Here is a 26882-nt window from a genome sequence, read left to right as displayed (position 1 = left end):
TCAGCAATGCTTCCCAGTAATCCTAGTGAGACCCCCAAGCCCTTCCAACACAATTGTCTCCGAGATTTCTACAGGTGGAATCATGCCAGGCTAAGAAGAGTGGAAGGAACAGATGGGGGTAGAAGGGTGGTGTTGCTGAAGTTTTCTCTTGATCATTTGGGTGATATTGAATCCGTTCTCAGGTGCTGGGATTGACACAGGGAGAGCAGGCAGGCAAGAGATTTCAGATGCGAGAGGAGGGTGCAGGGCAGGGGGAAAGAGGGGACCATTCTCAGCATCTCCTGCTCTGCCCATTCCCATAATCTGACAGAATCTGCCTGCAGAGATCTATCAGAGAGAGTCCCTACAGATCTTTTTATCAAAGCAAGGAATTTCTGGGGGAGGAGACTTTTTCAGGCCAAAAATGCAGTGTTTACTCCACCGGGCTGCTCAGCTTCAAATCTCCAAAGAATGAGGCCCAGGAAATGATGATAACTTGCAGCCAAACCACAGAGGCAAGTGATTGAAATGCCTTTGCAGGTCCAATTTCCTGAAAGTGAGAAATTCAGTTCTGATGATTCAGAGATACTGGCGTGGACATAACTGCAGGAAGAACTACGGTGCTGTAAGTACGGGGGTGCTTCCTCACATCTCTGCCTTCTTACCTCTTTCATCTGGGACATACGTAGGAGTTTCCTGGCTCAGAATGCCCCACTGAGTGTAGGAGGGGGTGGGATTGGCTTTTATCAATTGGAGGGATGAATGGAGGTTTGCCCTTGCTGCTTTGCCTTCTCACTGAAGAGAGCACCTGACCACCTTCTAGCTGTCCTTTTCCCCATGAGTTAGATGTCCATTGCACCAACTGGTCACTTGGGGTTTTGAAACTCTTCCCCTAGTTTCCAGGTGACTGAAAACTCAAGAGCATTTTCATCTGAGAAACAGACTCCATCTCCAGGTGGGACTGTATCCGTGTTTCTCCCCAGCACAGTCCATGGCCCTCTTCTCTCCCTGTCCCAGCTGGCTCTGACCCAACAGCAGGTCACTGGGGAAGCGTGCCTCAATATCATTCCCCAAGTCTGCAGTTTGATAGAAATAGCCACTTCCAGGCTGATCAGGTGCCTTCTGCCATGAAACAACATCTTGTCTGTCAGGCAGTAGGTCTGCAGATGCTGCACCTCCATGGGAGCAATCCTCATGGCTTTGTGACTACCTTGAGATGATAAATCAGACCTCCTGAGGCCTCTCAAGAGCAGAAGCTCTGTAGGACTCAGTGGGGAAAAAGCTGTCTTTGTCCTTCCTGGGCTTTGAATCAGTGCAGCAGCTGGAGGGCTTCATTTCTCCACCCTCTTGGAGAGCCTCTTGAAGGCTTGTCCTGGTGGGGGCTGATTTCAGTGGCTCTGAAGCTGTGCAAGAAGGGTGCTAGAGATGGAAATTTGCTTATGGTGGGTGAGCTCCTGGGTGGTGGAGTGGTTTCATCCTGCTCCCTCTTGCAGATGCGGATCGGCTTCCTGAGGCTGCAGGCCCTCTACCGATCCCGCAAGCTCCACAAGCAGTACCACATGGCTCGCCGGCGGATCATCGAGTTTCAGGCACGATGCCGAGGCTACTTGGTCCGTAGGGCTTTCCGTCACCGCCTCTGGGCTGTCCTCACCGTCCAGGCATACGCCCGGGGCATGATTGCTCGAAGGCTGTATAAGCGTCTCCGGGGGGAAGTAAGTACTGTGGAGGAGAGGTCAATCATGGGAAATGGAGGTAGGGAGGGGGGAAATAAACACGCTCCTGCATCACGTGCTCATGGGATCAGTTTTTAAAGAGCAAAAAATAATTTCAAAAATAAGCAGATGCCTATTCAGAAGGACTTTTGTGTTTATTCTCCCAGTATCATCGACGCCTGGAAGCAGAGAAACTTCGGCTGGCAGAAGAGGAACGACTCCGAAAGGAGATGAGTGCCAAGAAAGCCAAAGAGGAAGCAGAAAAGAAGCACCAAGTATGTGGGGACTGATCTCTTTCTGGGGCTCTGTCTCTTGTTTTCCAGGGACTGATTTTGCTCCTTTGATGGGGAATGCCAAATATATCTAAGGGTTTTCTGCCCTGCTAGAGCGGTTTGTGTTTAATTTACTGAAGTACTCTGTGCTTTAACTAGTTTGAAGCTGCTCCAGAATTTCTGATCTGCTGCACAGGAATGCCAGAGATTACAGTTATTATTCACTTTCTTCTGCTATTGTATAAAAAGGCTGAAGGATGAACTGGGACACTGTGTCTGTATGCACATACATGTTTGCTGTATAAAAGTAAAAAATGAGGTCAGTGAGAGTCTCTGTTCATGGACCAGACCCTCTAAACAGGTACTATGGAAGGAAAAAATGCTATTTCTTTGTCCTTCTGCAGTTAGGAAACTGAGGCATGGACATGTCACTAATTTGCTCCAAGCCACATTGCTGGGATAGTGCCCCAAGCACTGGGCAGTCTGCCTTTCTAAAGCCAGGCACTGCAGAATTTAGTGCCAGCTCTTTAGAGGGAGAAGTTCAGTCATTGTACTTGTCCTGTTCCAGGTACGCTTGGCCCAGCTGGCACGGGAAGATGCAGAGAGAGAAGTAAAGGAGAAGGAGGAAGCACGTCGGAAAAAAGAGCTCTTAGAAAAAATGGAGAAAGCTCGCAATGAGCCAGTGAACGACTCAGAAATGGTGGACAAAATGTTTGGATTCCTGGGCACGACCTCGTCCCTGCCTGGCCAGGAAGGACAGGCACCCAATGGCTTCGAGGTACTGGCTGACTATCACATGAAAGGCCTTAACAACACATTAATGAATCAGGGGAGAGTACAGCAATACAAAAGTGGTTCTCTGAAGGCTTTCTTCAAGACCAGGCTCTTCTGTGTGTCCCCAGAGGGTTACCATGCTGTGGTTGGAGACAGGCAGGTAGTCTGCAGGCTTTCTCTGGGGCTACCAAATGGAGGAGAGCAGTATCACTATAAGATCATTGAAGACCTGTGGCCTTTGAGATCTTTTCCTTCGTGGTTCGTCACGGCTCACGGCATTTAGCTCTTAGACAAACTTTCCCCATGCTATGAGTGGGACCGTGTTTGTTGCGTTTCCTACTGCTCTGGGGACATTCCTGCACAGGCATGTCCTTCAGCATTCAGGCTTAGCACAGGCTCCAGAGTTATATTTCATGGTTTTCCCTCCAGCTGGCTTTTCCTTTTGGGATAGAAATCAGACAAACAGAAAAGTCAGGCCCAAAGGGAAAGGGTAGTTCGGTATCCAAAACCATACTGAGTGCCTGACATGTCCTTCCCCACCAGGATCTTGAGCGAGTCCAGAAAGAGCTGGAGGAGGAGGACCTGGATGCAGCATTGCCTCTCCCTGAGGAAGAGGAGGAAGATCTCTCGGAGTACAAATTTGCCAAGTTTGCAGCAACATATTTCCAGGGCACAACAACACACACTTACATCCGCCGGCCTCTCAAGCAGCCTCTCTTGTACCATGAAGATGAAGGAGACCAGTTGGTGAGGCAGGGGATGAAAACCATTGAGCAGGGGAGGGTGGGTTGGAGCAAGCCTTGGGAGCTGTTCACCCAAGGCACCAGCAGTTTCCCTTGGGGATACACTGGTGTGCTCGTGGTTTGGTGGAGAGCACAGCCCTCATCCGCTGCAGATGTGTCAGTCGACACTGTCCCACCAGCATGCTTTGAGCCCTGACAAGACAACGAGTGTTAGAGGGACGTAGTGGTGAGTCCATCTCTGTACCTTGATATTTGTGTTAGGACCATTAATGAAGTGCTCTGGGCTCAGGGCATGGATGATACAAATTGTTGAGCGAGTACCACTTGTAAAACTGCTACTTGGCAGCTGGAAAAGTGGCTTCTTACCTTACCAGGGCAGAGCTAGGAGAGGAGAAACACTTGTCCTATAGCCAGTAGTATGAGAGCAGAACCGTATTGAACCTGCATGGCTATAATGAACATTACGTTGGCCATGAACTTGTCTTCACTGTGGTTCTCCTCCCCTCTGCAATGCTTAGGAGCTGCCAGTCACCGCCTCTCTATAAGGTTGGCATCTCCTAGCCAAGAAGCAAACCCCTTGTTGAGTGCACAAACACACTCATGGTCTGTGAACACAGAGCCTGAGTTTGTGGTCCCAGCCACCAGCCTGCCTGGTTTGCTCAAGGGGGATGTATGCTGCAGGCAAAACTGTTGTGTGTGGCACAGGAAAGCGTTTTACCTCCTGCAGATGTACAGAGACACCACAGTGGTGATCCTGGTGGATTCAGCATGGCTTGACCACCCCCTCCACTGCCCTGGTGTGAGCTAATGGAGGATAATTTTCCTTTCGAATAGGCAGCACTTGCTGTATGGATCACTATCCTCCGTTTCATGGGAGACCTCCCTGAGCCAAAATATCATACAGCCATGAGTGATGGTGGTGAGAAGATACCAGTGATGACAAAAATCTATGAGACTCTTGGGAAGAAGACCTATAAGAAAGAACTGCAGGCTCTGCAGGGAGAAGGAGAGGTAAGTGCTGTGGCTGTAGAAAAGACGCTATTATTAGATGTTGGATATTGAAATGTGTTGGAAAGATACAACTTGTGGGGTTTGATGCAGGCAATTAGTTTGTCAATTTTATTTGCAGTGATGCTACAAAGGGAGAACTGCTCATGTGTCAGGTGTTGATCCTGTCCCTTCTTCTTCACAGGGATAGCTGCATGTCCCCCAGCAATACATTAAGAGAAGTGCCTTGAGACCTGTCATGGGGCTTTGATCTCTCTTCTCCACCCCACAGGGCAGAAATACATGGGGGGAATGCAGTGTCCTGTGTCATCGGTCTCTCATTTGGGGATTTCTTTTTGATCTGCCCTGGGTCAGAAGAGACTAAATTAAAAATGTGCCCTTAATCTTGGAGCAAGAAGCAAAGAGTTACCAGGAGACTGAGTTGTGGAAATAAAAAGAAAAAATCCCTTTTACATCCTCAGTGCATTCAGAGATGTCACTGGAGGACTTCATCTTAGGACCCCTCCCAGATAAGACATTGCTCTGCATAAATGACTGCCCATAATGCTGATATGCATTGCATATCTTCGGCAATTGCTTTATTCAGTAGGACAAGATATTACCTAGTATTGGCATTTTCTAGATGGCACTGTTGCATTTTCAAGTTTTCTGTACTCTCTGGACAAGCCCCTGTGGCATTTGGAGATGTAAATTAACAAATCTCCTAGTTTATAGAGATGGTGATATCATTTAGCACTTTCAGTGAATTACCTGAGAAGGAGAGTAGCCTCATCTGGATTGTAATTCTGTAAAAAATATACACCAACAATCACCTTTCATTCCTTCTACCCATAATTTCTTGTTTGTTTGTTACAAAAAGGCATATTTTGGCCAATTGAGACATCAGTTAGTACAGAAGAGAAGGAAAATTTAAGATGTCATTTTTCTCTGTGGTTGCATCTGCTCTGCAGAGTGCACAGGAGTGCGGAGAGATGTCTGAGCTGACCCTGAGCATGATGATATACAAATCCAGGTTTAGAGTACCAACTTGGCTTTATAATGGATATAAACCATCACAGCTGCAGGACTCAAAGTGTTGATCTGGTGTAAAATCACAGTCTTTTCAAAGCTGTTTAAATGGGGAAAGATTAACTGGGTCAAAAAGTGAATTGATTATCCATGCCATTTTAATCCCACGGCTGACATAAATTTGGTATAAAAGTAGAAATCCAACCATAATTTGATGATATGTAGTCAGTGCTTGGGTCTGTCCCACATCAAATTTACTCTTCTGGGAAATTTGATAGAGCACAGAGCTGATTAACAGTGATGAAACCACAATGAGTAACTACCTGCCCATGAATCCCTGGCTAGATGATTTCCAGCTCACAAACCTGCTGTGCAAATGGCTCATCTCAGAGAGTGGTCTTGCTCATCTCATTTAGAGTAGGAACAAGCCTGAATGTCATACAGCAGACCTGGGTGGTCCTAGGTTGACTAGGAGTCAGCCATGTATTCAACATAACTTTTTTCAGACATCCCCAATGTGTAATTTTGATCTGAGGGAGTCTTATTGATTGGAGCATATCTACAAAATTCTGAGCCAGACCTGGGTTATCGGGGGGTATGAGAATATGGGTCCATGCTTCTGGTTGCCACCAGCCTCTGAAATATCTCACCCTCTGCCCAGGATTAATGGTCTTTTGCAGGAACCTGGGGGAGGCAGGGAGAGCATGTACTCAGCGGGGCTCTGTGTCTCACCACATTGCATCCACACGTCTTGCTTTGCAGAGTACTCACATTGACGGGCACAAGAAGAACAGTGTGCGGCACAAACTGGTCTCCTTAACACTCAAGAAGAAATCCAAACTGACAGAGGAGGTGAGAGGAGACGCTTGGCCGCCTGGCAGCACAAGTGCCGTTGGATTGTCTGCAGCCCTCTCTGACTCTCTTCTGCTTTTCCCTAGACAACATAGAACCAGCCCTCCTCTGGGTTTGGCGCTACCTGTCTCTCTGCCTGAAAGATTTAAGGAGTGTTTAAGGGGAAAGGTTGGCTTCCCGTGTCTCCTTGAGTCATTCTGCACCTCGCGCCGGCCTCCCCTCGGCTCCCGTTCTCCATCCATCCAGCACCTTCCCTCCCCTCTTTCACAGCCCTCCATCCAGCTGCCAATATCTCTCACCACTCTGTGATGGTCTGAATGTTACCCCTGCTTTTAGCTTCCTGCCCTCCACCGTGGACTGGGTAGCAGAGGTGGGGTCTCCAAATGCACTCACCCATCCTCTGCTCCTCTCCAGTGCCAGGGGCAAAACTCCCCGTGGGAGCAGTTAGCCCAAGCTGAGAGCTTTTGAAAATCCCATCTCAAAAGAGTGAAGAGCCATAAATCTTTTTTTTGGGGGGGAGATGAAACCAATGCAAAGACATGGATTCAGTCGTCTTCTACACATGATGATGTCCATTCCCAGAGCAGGCACCATCTCAGCTGTCTATAGCTGCTTGAGAGCACGAAGATTGCTCTCTGAGATAGTCACCCCCTTTCACTTTAGGGTCAGTGGGGAGAAATATGACCCAGTCCAGCCTACCCTAATGTGGCTCTGAACACACTCTAGAAATGGTCACCTTTCTCCAGTGGCTCTAAATGGAGACTGGGTGGACTAGCTGAGACAGAGAACTGGTAGGCAGACAAATGCCATCCCTGTTCTCACAAACAAGAACCATGCTTATGCGCTTCTGGCTGCATCATTAGCATGGGGAGCGGGTCCATTTTGTCAGTGTTTTAATGATTTTTTTTAATATGACTGAGTTAAAGGGACAGGTCCTCCTTAGCAATAAGCTGGGGTTGTTCTAAAGATCTTTGGTGGACCTCTCCCAGCTGCAGGACCAGCTCAGAGCTGGGATGCAAGGGTGCCATTGTAGAAACCCTGGGCAAAGACCAACCAGGTGGGAGTATGATGAGACAGGACCATTTTCAGCTTCACCCTTATGTGACCAAAGCCAACAAAGTTACACCCTCCCATCGCTGATAAAAGTGCTAGATTGAAGAACTTTTGAGACCCCTCCTGGCTGGTGGAGGAGTCCTCCTGGGGGAGCACCACACATTTGGGATGGGGGTGGGGGGGGCATAGTAACTGGCTGTACTGAAAGAGAACAATGTGTCTGGTTGGCAGGTGACAAAGAGACTTCATGATGGTGAGTCCACGCTCCAGGGTAATAGCATGCTCGAAGACCGACCCACCTCCAACCTGGAGAAGCTCCATTTCATTATTGGTAATGGCATCCTCAGGCCAGCCTTAAGGTTAGAAATCAAGACCAAGGCATAAACATGCCATTCTTTTCATTCCTTCTTCCTTGAGCTATTCTTGTCCAAATGATTTTGCAAGTGTGTGCAGCTTTACAAAGCTCTCATTGTATCATTTTTCTGGTTGTGTTGTATAATATGGGCTGGGTCACATCATGTTCCTTACTGTCCATATCAGGCCTGATGGAAAGACCATGCAGAGGGACTGAAATGCTTCTGAAAGTGCTAGTGGCTACTGGATTTTTTTTTAACGTTCTCTTGTTCACTGCCCTTTGTTTTTTATTTGACTATATAGATCTTTTTTGTTTGTGTGAATATTTTTAATGGTGTAGCAATGAAAAACAAACTCATTTCAGTTGCTAAATTGAGCATTCAAAAATTGTAACAAACTAAGGCCAACTGGTGCAGCCCATTTATATGTGTGTGTGTGTTACAATACAGTCCTTGTTTATGTAGTCTCACGCTCTTTTCACTCACACCTATTAGCTCATTCCAGGAACAGGATGGACATCTTCATCTGATGACCAGCTTCTCTAGTTTTTATTTTATCCTCCCAGTTCACCACAAAACCCTTAGCCTTGCTTTTCTACACAAAGTCTGCTCTGAAGGCAGACCTGGTAGTGTCCCATGGGCTTTCCCATGGAGTTTGTCAGTGTAACAGGTTGGCTAACATTTTTATTGTTGCCTCCCATGTAGATGAGGAAGTACTGTTATCCCTCATTTTGCATGTAGAGAACTAAGGTTAAAGTCAAAAATGGACATTAAATCCCAAATTGAGATACCTGTCAATGTGCGTGCCTGTTCAGATGTAAGAGCTGGACAAACCTTGACCTCGGCTGGAGCTCATAGTTCCCAACTCTTCCACAAAGCAAATTCAGGTGTCTCAAGAGGAACAGCCAGCAAATGAAGATCCCAGCTGATGCCCTCTATGAAAGTTAGTTTAGGAGACTCTCTTGGTATTACTGGGAAATCTTTGTGAGAAACCAGAATAAACACCATCATCTAGAGGTGACATTGAACTTCCTTGAACCTTGAGTCTCCCTTTTATTTCCCTCCTTCTCTAAGCAGTGTCAGTCAGCTGTGGGAAATCTCAGCGGAAGCACAGGGAAGACTCAGCAGACATTACAGGACTGATGATGGATAGCATCTGCAATGATCATTAGGGCAGTTAAATTAATATCCTTGCAATGCTAAAATGAACTTTTAACTATCGATCACGTGCAGACAGGGTCTGTCTCTCTCTCTGATCATGCTGAAAACCACCACCTCATTAACTAATGCTTTTTTCATTCCTGTTGCAGGGATGAAATCTATTGTCAAATCTGCAAGCAGCTGACCCAGAACCCATCCAAAAGCAGCCACGCCAGGGGTTGGATCCTGATGTCCCTCTGCGTGGGATGTTTCGCTCCATCTGAGAAGTTTGTGAAGGTAAATTGTAGATGATATTTGTCTCACGAATTATCTGCCCATACATTTTCTTTTCCATCCATGGGACCAGCTCTTCTCTTGGGTTTCACAGTAGAAGAAATCCTGGTCTTTATCTTTACCAGGAATTAAAATGACATAAAGTTCCTAAGAAAATTGTGCATGATCATAATCTCAGCCTCTAAAGTGGATCAGATGAGTCACTCCTGAGAAGTGACTCTCTCTTTCCTGTGACTCTAAAGGGAGTGTAGACAACCAGCTCAGATGATGCCTCCTGCACTGTAGAAGTATGAAGATGTGATTAAGTGACTTCTGGCAGGAAAGTTGATTGTGGGAGGCTGCAAGTGGAATTTGCACACCTGGAATAGCCCACATTTCTCCCCTCTTTCTCCCATCCAAAGGTCTATTCATTCATTCAAGCATCTACTAGCTTTGACAGTGTGACCTCAGGCATGTACTATAACAAAATTGGCAAGGAATAGTACTACACAGCTAATTATAAATATAACTTAACATAAAAAAATTGCACATAGAAAGGGAAGGGTTTCATTTACCTGGAAGTACGTCTGCATAGTTGCTCTCTGCATGCTACAACTTGCAATTGTCCAGCTCTAAACAGCCACATGAGAGATGACATGTAAGGTATCTTCAGAAGCACTGTGAATCGGCAGCACTGAAGTCAGTGGGAGATGCAAAGTGGCCGACACTTTTGAGAAGCAGGTTGTTCTTAAAGATTTTCTTTTTTCCTGGGTAACATTTTGTTGCCTAAATTTGAACAGTCTGCCTTCCAAATGAGTTACACACCTAGAGTCTGACTAACACCCACTGGACTGCTCAAGTTAATCCCATGCCTAAGAGTTTGGCTTGCTCAGGGCAAAGGGCTCAGCACTGTGTCTTTGCTTTGTGATGATATAATACCTCCTTTGTCCCTCTCAGATCTTTGAATGTTGGAGCCTGGACCTGCTCCTAAGCCTGCTGGAGATAAAGCTGTTCCATTAATTTCCATAGATATCAGATCAGTTACTGGGTCCTCAGCACTGAAAGAGCTGAAGCCAAGAATAGAAATCCCTCCTTCATCCCCAGGCCTTGCCAATATGAAATCTAATAAAGCAGATAAATCACTGGCAAAGTGGCAGAAAATTAAATTATGTCTGGAAATGGGATCTGAGAAAGTATGCCACAGGAGGTTGTGTGGGTGTAAATCTTTAATAGCGGAAGATTATTTTCGGTGAGTGAAGCACTTCTCAGAAATAATTTATTGGTAGCTCTGGAGACTCAGACATAGAGTCATAAAATGATAGAATAATTTGGGTTGGAAAGAACATTTAAAGGTCATCTAGTGCGACCCCCCTCCAATGAGCAGGGACATATTCAACTAGATCAGATTGCTCAGAGCCTCATCCAACCTGACTTTGAATGTTTCCGGGGATGGGGCATCTACCACCTCTCTGGGCAACCTGTGCCAGTGATTCACATGTACCCCTGCCCGGAGTAATGGTCCTTGCTGAAATACAGGACAATATTCCCAACAGCTTCAGAGAAGGTTTATACTAATTCTGCCCTTACTCATCACCCTTTTGCACCTTGGGCTGTTGGAGATGATAGACAGCCTGTGGTGATCAAAGTGCCTCGAGTATGAATGCAAAGAACACTTGCAGCAGCCCACAATGTGGTTACCTTTCAAGGCCCTAGTCTTGCAAATAGCAGCACACAGGCAGTGACTTGGGCAACGTCTCAGAGCTCCTCTGAAGCCACTGTAGTTATCCATGGGGACATCATTGACACCTTCCAGGTTAAAATGTTATGAGATGAGACATTCTCATGATGAAATGTTAACTCTGCCCCCAAACCACATACATTCCCATTCAGACTCACTTGAAGTTATCTTGCCCCTGTACTCGGCACTGGTGAGGCCGCACCTCGATGACTGTGTTCAGTTTTGGGCCCCTCACTACAAAAAGGACATTGAATTACTCGAGCGTGTCCAGAGAAGGGCAATAAGCTGGTGAAGGGTCTGGAGCACATGTCATACGAGGAACAGCTGAGGGAACTGGGGTTGTTTAGTCTGGAGAAGAGGAGGCTGAGGGGAGACCTCATCGCCCTCTACAACTACCTGAAAGGAGGTTGCAGAGAGCTGGGGATGAGTCTCTTGAACCAAGTGACAAGTGACAGGACAAGAGGTAATGGCCTCAAGCTGCGCCAGGGAAGGTTTAGACTGGATATTAGGAAGCATTTCTTTACAGAACGGGTTGTTAGGCGTTGGAATGGGCTGCCCAGGGAGGTGGTGGAGTCCCCATCCCTGGAGGGGTTTAAGAGTAAAGTTGATTGAGCGCTTAGGGATATGGTGTAGTTGGGAACTGTCAATGTTAGGTCAATGGTTGGACTGGATGATCTTCAAGGTCTTTTCCAACCTAGACAATTCTGTGATTCTGTGAAAGGAATATTCAAAGTTTTTTGAAGTTCAATGAACTCTTCTGTTTTGAAGCTCTGTTAAACCAGGCCACCTGGTCTGGTCTGTTCTAGGTTGGGAGACAGATTCCGTGTCAGTGCCAGACTTTACTCTCAGACTCTTAATCTGTTAGTACCATGTTTTCAGGAGTTAGTAGTCAGCTGAAATTTGATTTACTACTGACTACTGCTTTAACCATGCAATAGCTACTGTTAAACGTATGACAGCCACATGTTGACTATCAACCAGTTAGCTAAATGATATTTTGTTAACCTCACATTTTTCAGCTGATGCCATAATTTCCCACTTAGCAGTAATTATCCACCTTTTTAATAGAAGGAAAAGCATATAGGGGTAAATATCTCTTAGCAGTGAATGTTGTATCAGACTCCTGGTTATTTTTCTCCTGAAACCTCTAGGCTCTAACTTTAATAGCAGCAATATTATGGAAAAAAGACGAGGAATTTTGGGAAACTGTTGTGCCTAGAAGTTGTTCCACAACCTTCAATAGTGTCAGTTAGAACTAAACATTTTGAGAAGGATTTAGCTGATAACAAGACAGTCTTCAATATGTTTTCCTGCTCCCAAATATGAAGGTCACGCTTTAGATCCCATTAGACACCTTTATCACATCATATACTAAGCATGGATCAAGACATATTAGCACTCCTGTTCTTTGTTCCTTTCTTTCAACTAATAATGGACTTTGGTGGGAAGATTCAGTCACAAGGAAGGAAAATTAAAAATAATTATGTGATTACATAGTTCATTATTAACGGCATAATCAAAACTACACTTCTACACAGCATCAGCTGCTTGCAATCATTTGCAACAGCACCCATCCATATAATCTGGCTGTATTACCTAGTTATTTCAGAGTATCTCTGTAAATTATGATTGTCAGAGATATCTGTCTTTCTACCCATGCTATTTATGGACTGACAGTGTTATAGAGCAGTCTGTGTTACTGAAGGAACAACTATGTGTTATTATTCTGAGAACTCTTTATCTATAAAGTCTCTCTGAAAAATATGATTTACAGAACTGTTAGTCTTATCTACCTTTTTTGCCAAGATATTTATGTAATATTTTTAAGTGTATTATCTTTCATATTGTGGAAGCCAATTTGCTCTACAATGACATGACTGTATTTTTAGCATATGGTGAAGTGCTTCAGATTCTGGTTTAGGATCTTCTACAATGCAATTTAAAATCTGACTAAAGAAACATCTGTTTAATGTAATTGTGAAAGATCTTTTGTACTGGCAGCTAAGTGTTCTGAGTGGCATTTGCTTACAATTCGCTTGGATCATTACTTATACATCGTTTTCATTCACTCCCATCTTTTTGGCCAACACTCAATAACATTTTATAGTACATCTTTAAAACACAGAGATAGAAATCAGTGGCATCAATAGCAGGAACAGAAAAGGTGCTGCACTGGCTTCGATCAAAGGTTGTCTAGGCTGGTATCTTATCTCTACCAAGGCCAGAAACACACAGTATAAGAGCAAAGCAAGGGTACAGACTGTCCTACTCTCTCTCAGCTTCCAACAATGTGATGTACGAACATCCTGAGCCAGAGCAGTGTCACTGCCATTAGTCCCAGAGGGCTTTTCTCCAGTAAGACACTGCTTTTTAACCTTTGCAAATGTTTGTCCTCTAGAGCCGATGTTCTAACCAATGTGTTCCCTGTTGCCAACAGTATTTAAGGAACTTCATCAATGGAGGTCCCCCGGGTTATGCTCCCTATTGCGAAGAGAGGCTGAGGCGGACGTTTGCCAATGGGACAAGGACGCAGCCACCCAGCTGGCTGGAGCTGCAGGTACGAGTCCCTCCATCCTCTCCCCAGGCAGCTGCAGCTCAGGGTTTAAGCCTTTCACTATCACAGGAACACATCTCTGGCAGGACAGAAAGTAGCATGACAAAATGCCTATTTCTCTCAAGAATGTTCATGTATTTCCAAGATAGTGCATTCCCCATGAATCCTGGCTTTGCTCCAGACTATGCTGAAGATCAAGCCCTTTGGCTACATCAATACGTGCTCAAGAGTGCTCTTGGGCATTGAGGCCAGCTGGCACGGAACAAACCCCCCATGTATGCTAAGAAACTGTCTTCCAGATGAAGGTGGCTGCAGGCAACTGCCTAGTGAGAATGGTCCCTGGGACTTGTTCAGGGATAGCCGTAGCTGGAACAGGCACAGTTTGTGCAATAATTGCTCATTTTCTATCCTAGTTTACTAGCATAGGCAGCTGTGCTCCAGCACCCAGGAGCATTCCCAGGCATGCTTGGATTTACTGGATTAGGCTCTTTGATAACTGAACGTATTAAATAAAAAATCTGGGACTTCCAAGTGCTTCCAGTGGTTGACTGTACATTATCCTGCTGAGAAGGATGTTTCAGTAGCATTGAAAAGCAGCCAGTCAGTGGGATCAGGAATTAGAAAATGGATACCACAATTGGGTGAAAAAGTATGCAGGTAAATAGTCTCAATGGGATTGAAATACACATGCCTTTATAAAGTTTGACTTTAATCCAACAGGCAACCAAGTCCAAGAAACCAATCATGCTGCCTGTCACATTTATGGATGGGACAACAAAAACACTGTTAACCGACTCTGCAACAACTGCTAAAGAGCTCTGTAATTCATTGGCCGACAAAATCAGCCTGAAGGACCGATTTGGCTTTTCACTTTACATTGCACTTTTTGACAAGGTATATCTTTTATGTTCCTGACTAATTCTATGAAAGAAGAGGGAGGTTCTCCTTGCCATCACATAACTTCCAGAGTGTAGAAGGACCCTGTGCTTTGAGCAAATGGCCAGCCTTGAGGTCAGGAAGGAACATTTCTACAGTGCAGGTGCCAGCATGATTTTCACATTCATCCAGGGATGTTCCCTCTGAGGAGATATAATGCTTTAGGGCTTCATGCCAGACTACAGTGAGAAGACAGAGGTGATAAATCTTCTGTAACAGGACAGGCTTTTTATTCTGGGTTTCTCTGGTTTAGCATGGTTGCATCCAAATCCATGACTTTGAAACAGAGTGTTTCAAAGCACAGTATGAATAAACAGTACTTTATAATGGGACTGCTGGCTTTGCCAATTCACGTTGATGTCCTCCTTTCATTCTAGATAGGAAACTGGGCTCAAAACAGAATGGCTCACCCAGCTATGCTGTAGACCTATTCAATCTTGGCTGGCTAGTAGAGATAGATACTTTGCTTTATTTTGATTATAAAGGAAGTCTGGATGAGGGACTCAGAGACAGAAATCTCTACCTGGAAAGGTCAGCATTTAGTCAGGTGAATGCCACTTTTCCCTCTGCCCTGACTAGGTCTCCTCGCTGGGGAGTGGCAATGACCATGTGATGGATGCTGTGTCTCAGTGCGAGCAGTATGCCAAAGAGCAGGGAGCGCAGGAGCGCAACGCGCCATGGCGGCTCTTCTTCAGGAAGGAGATCTTCACTCCTTGGCACAACCCAAGTGAGGACAATGTGGCCACCAATCTCATCTATCAACAGATTGTGCGAGGGGTGAAGTTTGGGGAGTACCGGTGTGACAAGGTATGTGAAATAGGTTTTACCAAAGGGGATGGGAAATCTTCCTCCCTGAACACCTGCTAGCTTGGGGATTATGGTACTCACTTGGGAAACAGTAGCTACAGGCATCAGATCCTCTTAGCTGGGGACAGACTGGACACTCCCATGTGCTGCATGAGCACTCTCTCCTGGTGAATTTTGGATGGAAGAATTAACAGCCACTTCGTGCATCAGCCTCAGTTTGAAGGGCCACAGGTGGTCTGTAACCAGATCACGAGATCAGGAGTACACAGAAGGATCCTGTTTGGTGAATCCTGCTAAGCCTTAGACATGAAAGATGCTTTTCAGGATACCCAGACCTCTGCCATGCGATACAAACCCAATAATGCTGCCATATGCTGAAGGGACATTGGCAGCAGAAATCTATGCCTCTAGAGTCTGGGAGCTTACAAAATTATTCCAGTGTCACTGAAACAAGTATCTCAAGTAACATCAAAATCTATGACAATGTCTATCGCAATTTTTTTTACTTGTGTTTGAAATCATCCAGGTATCAAATTGAAGATATGTCTCTTCCTCAACACCTAATCATTCTCCTGCGGTCCGATAAAGTCCAGTCACCTTGGGAACTAAATAATCTTTTCCCATCTATGTTGCATTAACTACAGCTCTTTTATCCTATCAGAAGTCCTGCCCTTTCTTCCTCTCCCTCTCTTGCTCCTGGTCTCCTTGTGCTATTATCATCTCAGTAGCTCTGTTATTTCACCCCAAAGTGCTTGGAATGTAGCTGCACCAAAGAATAATTTACCATTCTGCATTATGCACAGGTTCTCAAATATAAGAAATGGGCTTCTCAAATTGGGCTTCTCAAATATAAGAAATGATGGATACATGCAGTTTTCAATCATTAAACTCTGTCTACTATAGCAAAATCACCCACTGCTGACTGCAGGCATCAGAAGACTAAACTGCAAGGAAAGACTGGGACAAACATGTTCACACACAGTACAGGGTTGCATGGTGCTGGTCACTGAACATGTTAAGGTTTAATGACAGCTTTTAGTGGTCAGTCTCCTGAACTTTAGATATTCAAAAAGCACTGGTGAAGTTCTGCTGAAAGGAAGCATCCCCACACCATTCTGAAGCAGCAGTACATCGAGCCCTCACAAGGAGCTCCTTGGATGATGGAGGATGGATGTTGAGGTGATGGCCTGGTAACAGCATTAACTTGGCTTGTTTGGCTCCCACAGGAAGAAGATCTGGCAGAACTGGCTTCCCAGCAGTACTACGTGGACTACGGGTCAGAGATGGTACTGGAAAGGCTGCTAAATCTAATTCCATCCTACATCCCGGACAGAGAGATCACAGCTTCAAAAACAGTGGAAAAATGGGCTCAGCTCATCATAGCTGCACATAAAAAGGTGGGGACAATAGATCACCTGGCAAGGACCAAGACATGCTTCAGTAGCTTCGTGTGCCTTTTAAACATACATCAGACATCATAGCTCAGGTCTTAGTCTGGCCTGAAGCTAAATCAAAGAAGGTGGCAGGTTTTGTACTAGCCGTATTCAGATTTACCACTGGTTTTGAGGCAAGATCTGACAGAAGAAGACAACCTTCAGAGATTCACTGTGAGAAGCAAAATGCCATCTCTGGGGTCTTATTCCTGTTACAAAGGATTGTGGTGTTACTGGTTGTATCACAGTGGTGGTTCATGTCTCCAGGCAATGTCAGGACCTTATTGTGTCAAGCATTGCATAAAACCTCCCTGACTTCCATCAGAACATTTGTGACACCCTCCCACAGCGACACCTTCCATAACTCATTATCCATAACTCATTATCCATAACTCATGACCAGTCATGAGGGTTGGTCACCCAGGCATGAGAAGTGGCATTCATTTAACAGCAGGAACCAGTTTCAGATTAAAACCCCTAAAATGTAAACATCTTTATGTGTGTTAGGAGTCTCACCTCCCATTACTGTCAGTGGAAACCCAGGGATGCAATTCAGTTGGATCTTGCAGGTCCTCCATCAGCCTGTCAGCTACATACAGAAGTGTCAGGTATCTGAGGATCTCCTAAATAAAGCTAGATGACTGGGCTCAAAGGCTGTTGAGTCTCCATTTGCAGCTAAAGGACTGTCAGACTGCAAGGTAGACACCTACTTTAGGGAAACCCAAAGTTAGCTGAGATTAATCCCACCCAGTCTGGTCACTCTAGATGCTTTCCCAGCCTTCTCAAAGTCAGATTATTCCCTGAAGTGGGAACCAAAGGCCAGAACTTTGTCCAAACTATCACTTGTTCCTGTAGGACTTTGTTTGGCCCTTAGCCGCATTGAGACCTCAATTAATACTGGTTCCAAGATCTTCAGGTGACATGAATTGGTTTTGTTTGCTCTCTTCCTGGATATAGCTGGGTTTGTGCTTCATGTTGGCTGTGGTTTGCTTTGTCTGTAGGGAATTTATACTCAGAAGAGGACAGACCCAAAAAAAGTCAAGGAAGAGGTAGTGGATTTTGCACGTTTCAAGTGGCCTTTGCTGTTTTCTCGGTTTTATGAAGCCTTCAAATTCTCAGGTGAGTCAGTAGAGCACATCCCCAGAGCACAGGATGCTCCAAAGTGAAAGGAAGGAGAGATAGGGACTCCACAGATAGGAAGACTTAATGGACAGTCTAGCTGGTCTTTTTTGGAAATGTTATTTTTTTGTGCATCGTGATTAACAATGGCTCAAGCTATGAATCTGCCACTATTTCTCTTACTAAAAATAACACTTTTTTGATCATTGCATCCTCCTTTGAAATGCATACATTTTCTATATCCTAAGACCCTTCATGAACTGATTGTATGTCTTGTTTTCAATCCAGGGCCAAGCCTGCCTAAAAATGATGTGATTGTGGCTGTCAACTGGACAGGGGTGTACTTTGTGGATGAACAGGAGCAGGTTCTCTTAGAGCTCTCTTTCCCAGAGATCACAGCTGTATCAAGCAGCAGGTAAGGAAGAATAGACTTAGCTGGTAATCTCACCATAAACCAATCCTTTTCCAGGCTTTGCCTCTTGATGCCATTATGTTTCTTGTTTATGTCTCCTGTAAAAATCTCAGAGGGGGAAAACTGCAAGGGCAGAGTTTCACTTTGGCTACCATCAAAGGCGATGAATACACTTTCACCTCTAACAATGCTGAGGATATCCGGGACCTGGTGGTGACCTTCCTTGAAGGGCTAAGGAAAAGATCTAAGTATGTGGTCACTCTCCAAGACAACCCAAACCCTGGTAAGTAAATGGCCCAGCCCATAGGTAAACTTGTAGATAAATTAATTACTCCCAAAGCATTTGGGGGGGAAAAAAAAAATCAAACTAATGATTGTTTTTCTTGCAGTGGGAGAAGAATCCGGGTTCCTCAGCTTCCTCAAAGGAGACCTCATAGTTCTGGACCAGGACACAGGAGAACATGTGATGAACTCAGGGTGGGCTAATGGGTTCAATGAACGGACCAAGCAGAGAGGGGATTTCCCAACTGATTCTGTCTACGTGTTGCCTACAGTCACCATGCCTCCGCTGGAGATCGTGGTAAGCTGTCTTCCAGAATGGCACAACTTGATACAAAGCCCGAGGAGGTCAAAGCCTTCCTGAAGAGCTTAGATCTGGCCAGAGTCTTCCTGATGATAAGGTGGAAACCAAAGTGGCTGAGTGGCACTGTTCTTTTCATTTTCTATCTGCTTCTTCTCTCTGAATACATCAGATATATATCAAATATACAAGGTGACAGAGACCTTTTCATCCCACAGGCACTGGTCACGATGACCCCTGATGAACGACAAGATGTTATCAGAACCTCTCAGCTGGCAATTTCAGACAGTGAAGAAAGAGTAAAGCCATACACCTTGGAGGAGTTTTCCTATGATTATTTTAGGTGATTTTTTAAACCATCCTCAAAAATTGTAGGAATAAGAATCTGTCTCCAGGTAGCTTGGGAATCAGGAAATTTTTGGCTACTGGAAAGTACTCTGAATATCCTCTTGTGTGACTTTGTACTACTGCAGCCTTCAGTTTAGGTCATAGCAGTTGAGCTGTAGGTTTTCCACAGACATGGTTTTATGAAGGATTTCTGCAGATTGGCTCAGCACAGGTGTAACAGTGTGAAATTTAATATTATGTGGGAGGCTCTGCTTAGTGGTCTGATATTCCTTTCCTACAAAGCCTCAGATCATATAGGCAGCAGTTGAAGTAGGTGCGAGCATTTTCACCTCAGCTCCAAAGATTTAAATGTGCACCACTGCTGAGTGCAGCTGGCCACACTGATCCCAAAACTCCCATTCTGTTCAGATGGGCTGGCAATCCAGACAGGCAGACCAGGTCCTCTGGGATGTCTTCACCCTGGCAGGCAATATTCTTTCAGTGTTGCTGCCCTGACCTTCCATTGCCATCATTCTTCCTCAGTGGTCAGAAGCTTTTTTGTGTCAGGTTGTTCTGGTGTCAGTACTTGGGTAGGGTCCTTAAGGGACTTTTCTGAGCCCTAGGAAAGTACAAATGGTTATCTTTGGGCAGAACTGGAGCTGGATACTTGCTGAACTGTGAAGTCCCATTTGGTGTAAGAGTTCATTAGCCAGGTGCTGTGAGCAATCTTCCCAGGTGAAACACTGGCCTCAAGCTGCCCCTTTTATCTTGTAACCTCTCCACTTTTCCTTTTGCTTTGCCTTTGCCACCAGGCCACCTCCCAAGCACACCCTCAGCCGGGTCATGATCACCAAGAGCCGTGGGAAGGACAAGCTGTGGTGTTACACCCGTGAGCCCATCAAACAGCCATTGCTGAAGAAGATCCTGGGCAGCGAGGAGCTGTCCCAAGAAGCCTGCATGGCCTTCATTGATATCCTTCCACTGCTTGGGGGAGTCCTTGGGCAACAGGTCTGACAGGCAAAAGGCTCTTTAGGGCCACAAGCAAGGCCCGTGGAAAGGTTTGGGGTCCCTCTTAAGAGCTTTGGGAATATATCACAGTCTTGGAGGTGGGTCTGATCCTGAAATCTCTACTCAAGCATCCTTGAGATTTGAGGGGTGTCCAATTCTTAATAAATGAGGGCCAGGGAACAAGATACTGAGTCCACACTGCTTAGTGATTAACTCACTGGTTCTGTTCTGGCTTGCTCCAGCTGTGTCTCTCCAAAATGCATGTGCTGTGGAAACCTGTAGCCCTAATCAGTGTGGATGCAAACCGGTCCACATGGTCTCGGGGACAGAGTTTGATGCCTGAATATCCCTTACTTGGCAGAATATACACAGCATGGGAGAGGTGAGCTGAGAACAGACATAGCTCCAATCTGTTGAAGTAACCTTTATTTCTTGGTGAGGCTTTGCTCTAGGATCCAAACTTCATGGTTTGAACCGCTCTGTTGGTATAAGCCTGTTACTGATTAATATTACACTATTGCTGCTACTACTGGTTTTCTCTTACTAGCAACAGGAGGAGGAGTTAAAAGAACAGGCAAAAAAATAAGAGGACATTTGCAATTTTATCCTTTTCCTCTCTGTGTCATAAATGTTAATTCAGAAAACTGTGGCCTGCTCTCATGTAGAATAGTTGCAATATGGCATGATGGTGAAGGTCATAATTTGGTGTATGTTACTGCAACTCCACTGGTGTCTGACCCTAGCTGAAAATCTGGTCTTTTACAGTGGTACCTGTATGTGTGACCAGGGAACACATGATCACATGCAGCTTTCTTAGGTCTACATGTCCTGACCCCAAAACAATTCTTTCAACCTGAGATGATGTATGATAAAGGCAGAGAGCTTGCTGGACATGTCCTAAAGCAATGTAAAACCTTTACTAGGCCCCTTCCACCAAATTGCAGCCACTTCTGTAATCACGTGTAGGATGTCTTTAATCACATCATCAACAGAAGGGCTTCCCCAGACATCCCAGTTAGCTGATCCTTGACTCCTACCTCGCACCAGTGCTGAAGTATATGGGTGACTACCCATCCAAAAGGACCCGCTCAGTTAATGAGCTGACAGACCAAATATTTGAAGGTGCCTTGAAAGCCGAGCCCCTGAAGGATGAAATCTACTGCCAGACCCTCAAGCAGCTCACAGACAACCACATCAAGTAAGAGTTGTTCGTTCCCCTTGGCCCAAAGGCACTAGCCTGTGTTGGGCAAAGCAGATCTGAAATGTCTGTGCTGTGGGTGATTTTTATTTCTTTTGGGTCTCTCCTTGTCTAGGTACAGTGAAGAGAAAGGCTGGGAGCTGTTGTGGTTGTGCACAGGCCTTTTCCCTCCAAGTAACATCCTCCTGCCCCATGTCCAGAGGTTCCTGCAGTCCCGGAAACATCACCCCTTGGCAGCAGACTGCATCCAGAGACTCCAGAAAGCCCTGAGGTACAGCACCAAAAGGCCTCCTAGTCCTGACTGTGCCACAGCATCCAAATACGTGTGAGAAAATATGAATAGGAGATTTTTTGGTGACTGGAGGGACAATGAAAGCTCACAGCCTGTCTCTGTGTTCAACCTAGCTGAATTAGAGGGGCATTTGGGTGGAGGATGTCACTGGTAAACTGTGTGTGGGAAAACAGAGATTAATTAGGTCAATTTTGTCCAGGTCCCCTCAAGTCACCTACGACCTAAGCAAATCCCCATTACAATTTTTCTTTCTTCTCTTTTGGAGAAAAAAACCTAATATTAGGAAAGTAGCTGAAGTTACTCAAAAAAAGAATATGTATTAAACTGGAAGATTTAAACAAAACATTCTTGCTTTGATGCTGTGGCACTTGCCACCTCCTGTTTTGCAGGAATGGATCCAGGAAGTATCCACCCCATCTGGTAGAAGTGGAAGCCATTCAACACAAAACCACCCAAATTTTCCACAAGGTTTACTTCCCTGATGACACCGATGAGGTAAATGGGCGAGAAGGAAATTGTTCTTTTCTGTCAGGATGGCTGTCAATTTTCTTATCAGAAGAGGCTAATGTTGGTTCTGATTCAGAAGAACTTAGCCTTTCCAGAAGGCTCTGGACCAGAGCAGTTTAAGGAAAACCCATCCTTATCTACCCTGACCAGCTTAGGGGTTTGATTTACTGCAATTTACTTTTTTTTGAGATGTGGGTGCTGTGCTGGCATTCACTGGAAGCTTTGTAGTATGACCCAAGAAAGAAGAAAACTGGGTGGATTCATCTCCATTCGCTCACAGTGGTTCACAAGCCTTGGATAGTTAATTGCAGCCTAGACCAACAGATACCGTCCACCCAACTCTACCCCGTGGGGCACCATGATGGGGCTCCCTGGGGACTGGGCAGACTATGACAGCAGGTAACTGAAATGATACCTTCTGACCTGAGATGACACAGAAATCATACCTGCACTCAGGAACCTCTCATTAAGCATCTTATACACTAATAAGGCAGCTAGTTATATTGATGCCAGAGCAGATATGCATGTCCTTGCAGATACTGCTGTCTCATGCTACTGAGTAGTCTTCCTGTGAGGCTCGAATCTCTCTCTCCCCTCATGCCCTTGGGCACAACTGAATTCCTGTATTTCCAAGTGGGTTTATGTGTAAAGCAGTGCACACGCATGGAAGGAAAAGGATGGTTCCTCTCCAGCAGCTGTGCATACCCTTGTTTATCTGTAATGGAGAGTTGAGAGAACTGCTGGGATTTCTCATCACTTTGAGTATTTTTTTCTACATGACCAGCAATAAACATGACACTGCTTTATGCACATGCATCTGTGTGAGAGCCAGGAGAAGGAGGCAGTGGGGACTTCTGCACTAGGATGGGTTTGCTGTGATCCTTTTGGCCATGGCAGTCTCCCAGGTGGAGCGGCAGAGTAGCATCATTCCAGCACCTGTGCTGAAGAGCTGCTGAACACCAGCAGCACTGAGCTCCAGGCCGGTCTCTCATGGGATGTGGAACATGGGTCCTGGTGGTTTGGTGGTTCAGGCTAACACAGCCATGTGTGTGGTGGTCAGAAGCTTAAATTCCTTAAACTGCTACAAACTGAATCTCTTTAAGTGAGCAGAGCAGAACTGAGGCGATGTAAATGCTGAGCACAGCTCAAAAGGCAAAACAGGGCTGGGACCTGCGTGCAGGTGGGACAGTCCGTTACCTATCCCATCCACATGTAAAGCAGGAGTCACCTCCCCTCTCTTCAGCTATCTAGAAGTCAGGAATTTGGTCTAAGTCAGGCATCTGACCTCTTCATCATCAGTGGAGAGACACTTGGGACACTCAGTCTGGAGGTATCTTTCTCTACCTGCCCTAGACAAATAGTTCTGAGACCTGTTAGACCAGAAAAATCTCTTGCATTGCCTGGGGAGCCCTGGATAAGCCAGCACAGGGTATAGATAGAGCATCATGAAGCACAACAGTACAGCAGTAACATGGTTGAGCTTCTGCAAATGTCCCTTCCTGTGCTGAGAGCCACAACCCACAGTGTCATTGATTTCCTTGGTGGTGGACACCTAAATCCCTTTGTGTATCTGAGACTAGCGTTCCTCAAAGAGAGTGTAAAGTAGAAATTAACCTTGAGGTAGCAGTGGTGAGGATCTTCCTTTCTTTGTAGGCATTTGAGGTGGAGTCCAGCACGAAAGCTAAGGACTTCTGCCAGAACATCTCCAACAGGCTGCTCCTAAAGTCCTCTGAAGGCTTCAGCCTCTTCGTCAAAATCTCCGACAAGGTGAGTGACCCACCCAGAAGCTGGGGTGACCCCTGGGGCACCAAGGGCAACCCACCTGCCAGTGGGTATGCATTGGTGAAGCCAGAGCTATCTGCACCCTCACAGGTGAGATGCATTTCTCTGCAAGCAGTGTGGTGCTTCTAAGTCAGATCCAACCTACTACAGGTGAGATTTGCAGTCTCACAGCTCTGACTTACAGGAGTCACCCCAAAGGGCTTAAAACACAGACGGGCAAAGCTCTTCTAGCCTGTTGCTGAGTCAGTTTTATAAGAAAGGACTAAGTAAGAAAAATGTGCAGCTTAGAGCTGCCTCAGGCAACTGGGAGAAATCTGTGGAGATAGTCATCATGAAGGGAAATTAATTGCTCCTGTGAAACAGGAAGCTGCAATAAGGAGTAATGGGTGAAATTAGAGACAGAGCCTGCAGCAAGGTGCTGGCAGCGGCTTTCTCACGTCAGCAGTTTGTAACACATCAGTGTAACTGGGACAAACCAGTGAGCAAAAACTGCAGGAGATGAGGTAATGGCCAACGCTGCCTGTGGCCTCTTGCCACTTGCTGAGCCTTTGTAACCATGTCCTGTGTCCTCCAGGTCATCAGTGTGCCCGAGGGAGATTTTTTCTTTGACTTTGTGAGACACCTGACGGACTGGATAAAGAAAGCAAGACCAGCAAAAGATGGTAACAGTGACTTTTCTCCATCGTGGGTCACACAGAGCCCTCCAGCCCTTTCAAACAAGATTGAACACAGAGTCTGCCATGTCTGTTGGGCCACACTGCTGTGGGTGTGCTGTCTGCACCAGCCCTGGGGACATCACCTGGGAGATGACCTGTCCAAGAGCGGCAAGACTTCTGCTCCAGGGCTAGACCTGGCCCCTATGAGGAGCATCTGCTGGTGGGCAGCGCTCCAGGGCCTGCCTGTGGGAAGGTTTAGGTGGTGGGGTTCACCTCACCTCACTGCCCACATCTGCAGTGGAGCTGGCTGCAGTTCTGCTGAATATATCAGTGGCTGTAAGACACAGGTGCCTCCAGGGTGCAATTCCTCTGTCCTGCATTAGGCATGAGCACTGTCATTGAAGTACAGTCGTGCAAATGAATCCAGACACTCTTTCCATTTTATTGAAGCTTTGCAAGGGAAAAATGTGGTTTTCCCTGCAAGGTCAGAGCCCATTTGGCCTTGTGAGTGCCCCTGTCACTGCAAGTTGTGACTGCACATGGGCACCGCTGGCTTGCAGGGACACCAATTGCCAGCTGGTACTCACAGCATTGCTCTTACATATCTGCTCCCTGCTTCCCTTGCACAGGTATAGTGCCTTCCCTCACCTACCAAGTGTTCTTCATGAAAAAGCTGTGGACCAACACAACGCCTGGAAAGGACTCGATGGCAGACTCAATCTTCCATTATTATCAGGTACTCCAGGAGCCTGCAATACCAGTGGAGACTTGGGAAGAACTGGCAGTGGGTTACAAAGACTTTTTCCATCTGTAGATGGAGGAATTCTTGCATTAATAGGAAGAACTCTTGCCTTAAATAAAGCACTACAAAGAGTGATGTTGAGTTGCATGGCAAGGAGCAGCCTTCATGCACTTTAGGGTAAACCAGCCCAGCTGGGATTTGGGCCAGCTGCTCTTTGATGGGCAGCAAGAAACAGGGGAGAGTGTGTCCTGCTGACAGCCTCATTGGGGAGGTTGAATTCAGAAGCATCCTGAGGGTTTTCAGCCACCTCCATTCATGGAGATGAGCTTTGAGGATCCCAGCAGTCATGTAAGAAGTTACAGTTGTTCTACTCTTGTTTCTTCTGGAATGGAAGAGACACCTTCATGTCCCAAAGCTCTCTCTCACACACACATACACTCCCTGTGTTCTTGCCTGGATGAAGTTGTTATCCCAATATGACTGTATCCCTTAATGCTCGAGTCAGTTAATCCCTTGACACATTTTCAGACACTTTTGGTAAGGAGGAAATAGATTTTTAAAATTGAAAACCCATTCAATTCCAAGTGACCATTACTAGGAGTGGATTCCCTGGGATGAGGGAGGCTGAACAAGAATGTAGGATCACACACCTGACAGCTAACATAGGGACCTCCCTGTTCCACGTAACAGGAGACTCTTTTAGACCATAGAGAATCTTCAGACATCTGGTGTGGTCTCAGCTGAGCAGCTACCTCTCCACCACAGTCAACACAACTGCTACGAGTGTTCCCAGGGCACAGCCTCTTAATCAGGGGCTGGTTACCTCCACAAACTCCATTTAACACCTGAGGGCGAAGGTCCATGGTCATCTCCTCTGTCTCTGAATTGTTCTTTCCTCCACGCAGGAGTTACCAAAGTACCTGCGCGGCTACCACAAGTGCACACGGGAGGAGGTCCTGCAGCTGGCAGCTCTCATCTACCGGGTGAAGTTTGAGGATGACAAGTCCTATTTCCCCAGCATCCCCAAGCTCCTGAAGGAGCTGGTGCCTCAGGACCTCGTTCGGCAGCTGTCTCCAGACGACTGGAAAAGGGTAAAACAGCAGCTTGAGTCATATGCCAGGCCTGGCTGGGGAAAGCCCAGTCTCTTGGGTGACTTGTCTGACATTCAACATTGGAGCTGCTAGAATGTGCTAGAATGAGTGAACCATTCTCTCTCTTGAGACTTAGCAGAGCTGCAGCCTCACCAACATCACCAAGAGAAGAAATTGTACATGTGTGCTCATACACGCATGCCTTGCAGTGGGTTTTCTTTGTGCTGCACATGGCTGTGGCTGTAGTGGTGGATGCAACACTGTACAGACACATGCTGGGAGACAGTCCCATGTAAAGTTCTGTTGTTTAAGGCAAACTACTGAGTAGAGGGCTAATTCTCCCTGCTTTACACAGGAAGAGCTGTGGCACAGGTACAGACAGATTTAGAGCCATAAAATAACACAGGTGTCTCACTGCCAAGAAATAGTCTTATAAGTCATTTCTGGGACTTGAACTCAGCCATGTGCCTGACCAGCAAACTATCAGCTTCTCTGAGTTGAAGGTCTCTCTGTCTCCACCACTGCATAAATTG

The 26882-nt window shown here is 46.0% G+C and overlaps 1 protein-coding gene across 3 annotated transcripts in view; it reads left to right on the top strand.

The window, feature by feature from the left end:
• Nucleotides 1-26882, top strand: part of MYO7A (myosin VIIA) — a 102912-nt gene that overhangs the window by 70707 nt on the left and 5323 nt on the right. For 2 of the 3 annotated variants that reach the window (XM_074816445.1, XM_074816444.1), the window contains 26 exons: nucleotides 520-604; nucleotides 1473-1691; nucleotides 1859-1966; nucleotides 2532-2741; nucleotides 3281-3484; nucleotides 4315-4491; nucleotides 6259-6348; nucleotides 7633-7760; nucleotides 9065-9191; nucleotides 13343-13462; nucleotides 14180-14353; nucleotides 14975-15202; nucleotides 16429-16599; nucleotides 17637-17754; nucleotides 18043-18169; nucleotides 18280-18449; nucleotides 18556-18746; nucleotides 18965-19089; nucleotides 19886-20043; nucleotides 21126-21279; nucleotides 21395-21550; nucleotides 21961-22066; nucleotides 23732-23845; nucleotides 24435-24522; nucleotides 25146-25252; nucleotides 26164-26349. In XM_074816445.1, the coding sequence (XP_074672546.1) occupies nucleotides 520-604; nucleotides 1473-1691; nucleotides 1859-1966; nucleotides 2532-2741; nucleotides 3281-3484; nucleotides 4315-4491; nucleotides 6259-6348; nucleotides 7633-7760; nucleotides 9065-9191; nucleotides 13343-13462; nucleotides 14180-14353; nucleotides 14975-15202; nucleotides 16429-16599; nucleotides 17637-17754; nucleotides 18043-18169; nucleotides 18280-18449; nucleotides 18556-18746; nucleotides 18965-19089; nucleotides 19886-20043; nucleotides 21126-21279; nucleotides 21395-21550; nucleotides 21961-22066; nucleotides 23732-23845; nucleotides 24435-24522; nucleotides 25146-25252; nucleotides 26164-26349 (3841 nt within the window). Of the gene's footprint in view, nucleotides 1-519; nucleotides 605-1472; nucleotides 1692-1858; nucleotides 1967-2531; nucleotides 2742-3280; nucleotides 3485-4314; nucleotides 4492-6258; nucleotides 6349-6434; nucleotides 6517-7632; nucleotides 7761-9064; nucleotides 9192-13342; nucleotides 13463-14179; nucleotides 14354-14974; nucleotides 15203-16428; nucleotides 16600-17636; nucleotides 17755-18042; nucleotides 18170-18279; nucleotides 18450-18555; nucleotides 18747-18964; nucleotides 19090-19885; nucleotides 20044-21125; nucleotides 21280-21394; nucleotides 21551-21960; nucleotides 22067-23731; nucleotides 23846-24434; nucleotides 24523-25145; nucleotides 25253-26163; nucleotides 26350-26882 lie in introns of those variants that run through there. The other variant, XM_074816446.1, reaches the window with a different exon arrangement.

This window comes from Strix aluco, chromosome 2, assembly GCF_031877795.1.
Source record: "Strix aluco isolate bStrAlu1 chromosome 2, bStrAlu1.hap1, whole genome shotgun sequence".
NCBI lineage: Eukaryota > Metazoa > Chordata > Aves > Strigiformes > Strigidae > Strix > Strix aluco.
The sequence above is the reverse complement of the archived record's forward strand: the minus strand, read 5'-3'. Positions and strand labels throughout refer to the sequence as shown.